We start from the raw sequence: 4,092 nt of genomic DNA on the forward strand, positions 1-4,092 counted from the left end.
TATAATTAAGATACAAATATATGTTATTTTATATGAAAAATATCTATGGAAAATGTTCTTAAATTTTAATTTCAACACATTAAGTTAATTTATCTCAAATATATTTTAGTTATAGTACTTGTTACTCTAAAATAGTTTTAATTAACAATATAAGGGAAAATAAATATTTCATTTTTTTCTTCCCAATAAATCATTTTAAACTATATATAATATATATATATATATATATATTTTATTTAGACCAATAATTATTTAAACCAAAACTTGTTATATATATTATAATTATATAAAACTAATTATTTATTAACATAACTAATAAGATTTAGAAAATTTATTTGGTAAGACATATTTTTTCCCTTTTACTAAAATTATTTAGAAAATATCTATAACAGCATTAAAACATTTCTTATTCTTAAAGAATCCATAACATTTTAACATACCATAGAGACTTAAAAAGGTCTTAGATTGAAAACATAAAAATGTCTTATGAAAGTTAAAAAGAACATTACATAAAGTAAATTCAACTAAACCAATTCAATCTTCAATCTCTTTGCTCCGACATGATAACATCATCATTGTTGCTAGTCACTTCGGCTCTTTCGGCTACTGGATTTGTCGTATAGTGACCCATTGTGAGATAGATTGAAAATTGAGACTTGAGCCACTTGGAACCGGTGAAGAAAGTTGTATGGACTCGCTTGATTCCATCACTTCCCATGTTTTATATTCACCAGGTCTGGATGCGTATATACTAGCTAAAACCTAACAAAAAAGAGCACTAATCTCATTTCACATTTAACTTTCTAGGAACAAAATTCAATTAGCTAGAATTCACCCATTAGTGTACAAACAATAGATAATTTAAGAGGAAAAAAATATTTTTTATTAGCACCTCAACTTTCTCATAGGCTATTAGTGAGCTTGAAACTAAGCTATTTACAGAACGTCCATCTTCACCTTCAAATGCAACCATCAATCCTCCTTGTTTGGCCGCTATTGTGGAGTCGGTAGTGTTTTGCCTAATAGGCAAAATCAACCCTGATAATGTTACAATTTTATATAGACCCTACAAGAGAATAAAACAATTTAGAAAGTGTAATTGTTTTTATGAAAATCTAAATTTTTGTTATATGGCATGTACAAACAAAAAAAAAATAGGAGAAAAAAATGCACCTCATATTTAATTGTTGCAAAGTAATTGTCTCCTTGTTGAAGTGTAACTTCTAATATTGAGTCGGTTGCAGACATAAGATATATATTTTTCTGCATATTAGTAGCATACCAATATAGCACTTGCGTCGGACTTGGATCATGAGTTATTTCGAGTATAGATAAATCGGACACATCCACCACTTGAGTTGGACTTGAATCTTGAATCTTTTCATCCATAGATAAATCTGACACATCCACCACTTGAGTTGGACTTGAATCTACAATCTTTTTAAATATAGATAAATCAGACACATCCATCACTCGAGTTGGACTCTCTTCCTTTGCACACATAGATAAGTTAGAAGAATGTCACCCGGCCATAACTTTTTCTCCGTTCATGTTGAAAATAATTATTAACTGCTTCAATCACAAATTCTATAAATTAATAGAAATTTGGTGAGAGTTAATAAAAAAAGATTTAAAACCTAGAAAGACATACACAAAATAGATTAGTTTAAAAAAAAGTTATTAAAAGACAAAGCATAATTTAGTAAGGTTAAGATGGTGGTAGAAGAAAAGATCACACAAAACATCCCATTTTTTTAAAAATATATTTTTTTTATAATTAATCCCCACGAAAAATTGAATGCTCTAAATTGAAATTTTATAAAGAATAAAACTCAACTTGAAGATTGAATTCTTAACAAATGCATATATATATATATATATATATATATATATATATATATATATATATATATATATATATATATATATATATATATATATATATATATATATATATATATATATATATATATATATATATATATATATATATATATATATATATATATATATATATATATAAATCAAGATACATAAACAAAATTAGGAAGAAAATGTTTAAAAATTCTATGAAAATGATTAGAAAAATACTCGTTATGATGTTTTCCCTCTCTATAAAATAATTGATACGAATATTAAAATATACCTGAAAATGTATAAACGGGATCTATCTTTCTCTCTATAACCCTAATAAAATGGTATCTCGTAAGATGGAACTACATTAATATATATAGGTGCAGACATAAGTACTGTTTGGTCTGCCTTACTTGTTATCTTATCTTATGTCATGTTATTAATTATTTTTTAAGAATAAATAACCAAATATATAAAACTAGGTAGATCTTTATAATATTATTTGTAAAACCAATAATTTTATTTTTAATTTATTTATAGAAACAAATTATCTCCACAATATTTTTATATTTTTCCCTTTTTAAAAAAATAATTGAAAATGTGCTGCATTTAATTTTTTAATATTTATATTACAATAATCTTGTATATATTACGATAATATTACAACCATATTCACCTATATTCTTTATTATTTACCTTTTATTCTTTGGGATTTACCTTTTATTAAAAGTAGTCATTTCAAATTTGATTTATTTTCAATTTTCAAATATTTTATATTTAATAAAGAGGTTACACCAAAAATAATTCTAAAAGACAATAAAAAAAACTAAGAGGGACACAATAAAAAAAAATTTTTAAAAATGCAATAACTCAGTATCATCATCAACTTTCATTTTAAACAATACATTCAATCAGATGTATCATTCTTGATGGTTGTTGCAAGCAAACGAGTAAATACGTGATTTCTCTAATCTCTTTTGAAAACATCGTCCCATGAATTTGGCCTCCAATGGCCAACAACACAAATGTACTTGTTAGTCGCAACCATGAATTTGTTTTAGGTTTTTTTAAAACAAATAAATACAAATTAAGTTTTAAAGTGTGAGAATGAGGTTTGGCTAGAGATTTGTGAGATTCTCTCACTTTTATATTGTTATCTTCGAAGTAAAATCAAGAAGATTGTTTTGCTTAATGGTTATATTATTGATGTAAAACGTGTTTCAAAGCCTAATGGGGCGTATTCTAATTAGTTTACCTTAATTATTGAAAAAATTGTGGCGTGAAATGGTTGTGGGATTAAAGATAATGCAAAACGCAAAATGATAAAGTCTTTAGTTGACACTTTGAGTTGTGATATTTATTGTTTCTGGAAGACTAAGATGCAGCATATAAATCAATGGATTATTCATGACCTGTTTAATTGGAGATTATGTGGTTGGGAGACTCTTAATTCTATCGGTGCATCAAGTAGGATTCTGGTAACTTGGAATGAGGATTTATTTGAGAAAATTGACGTTAATATAGGTCGATTTTTGGTTAGTATTTAGTTTCGTAACCATGGAGATAATTTTTGTTCGGTGTTTTCTGCGGTGTACGTACCTATTCTTTCTAACCTTAAGTATGATTTTTTTTCAATTAGCTTGTGGAGGTGACAAATATTTGGGATCTACCTATTATTTTTATGGGAGATATGAATGAGGTTAGGGTTCCTACCGAGAAAAAATGGGTACGAAGACCCACAAGACATATGCGTGAGTTTTCTGAGACAATCGAAAATTTGGAGCTCGTTGATTTGGCTTTGAAGGAGGACAATTCACATTTAGAAGAGGTAACAGATAAGGTGGGAGTGTGCAATCCCGCATTGATAGATTTCTTGTGAGTAACTCAATTTTCCATAGTTTAACTAATATATTTCATAAAGTCTTACCGTGGAGTTGTTATGATCATCGTCTTATCCTTATTGAGCGGAGGGAGGTGGTTTTAACTAGTCGGCCTTTCAGATTCGAGAAGAAGTGGTTGACTAGAGATGGTTTTATCTCGAATGTGTAAGAGTGGTGAGCGAGAGAGGTCGTGTTTGACTCCCCATCCTCTAGACTATTTATTAAGCTTAAAATTTACGGAAATTGTTAAAATGTTGATTTGTGGGGGATCATGCATTATTTTTCTCTAAGGTTGAGGTTCAAAGTTGTGAAATTTTATCAATTTATGGTGCGGAGGAAGGTCGTGATCTCTATATTA

The 4,092-nt window shown here is 27.7% G+C and overlaps 1 protein-coding gene across 1 annotated transcript; it reads right to left on the minus strand.

Annotated features, from left to right (window-relative positions):
* Positions 1 to 603: 603 nt before the first annotated feature.
* LOC124938824 (AT-hook motif nuclear-localized protein 1-like) lies at positions 604 to 1,503 on the minus strand. The gene is made up of 3 exons (XM_047479345.1): positions 1,174 to 1,503; positions 893 to 1,066; positions 604 to 762 (listed from the first exon to the last, which is right to left on the minus strand). Exons 1-3 carry the CDS (start codon positions 1,501 to 1,503, stop codon positions 604 to 606), a joined length of 663 nt encoding a protein of 220 aa, XP_047335301.1.
* Positions 1,504 to 4,092: the final 2,589 nt, after the last annotated feature.

This window comes from Impatiens glandulifera, chromosome 1, assembly GCF_907164915.1.
Source record: "Impatiens glandulifera chromosome 1, dImpGla2.1, whole genome shotgun sequence".
In the NCBI taxonomy this organism is placed as follows: Eukaryota; Viridiplantae; Streptophyta; class Magnoliopsida; order Ericales; family Balsaminaceae; genus Impatiens; species Impatiens glandulifera.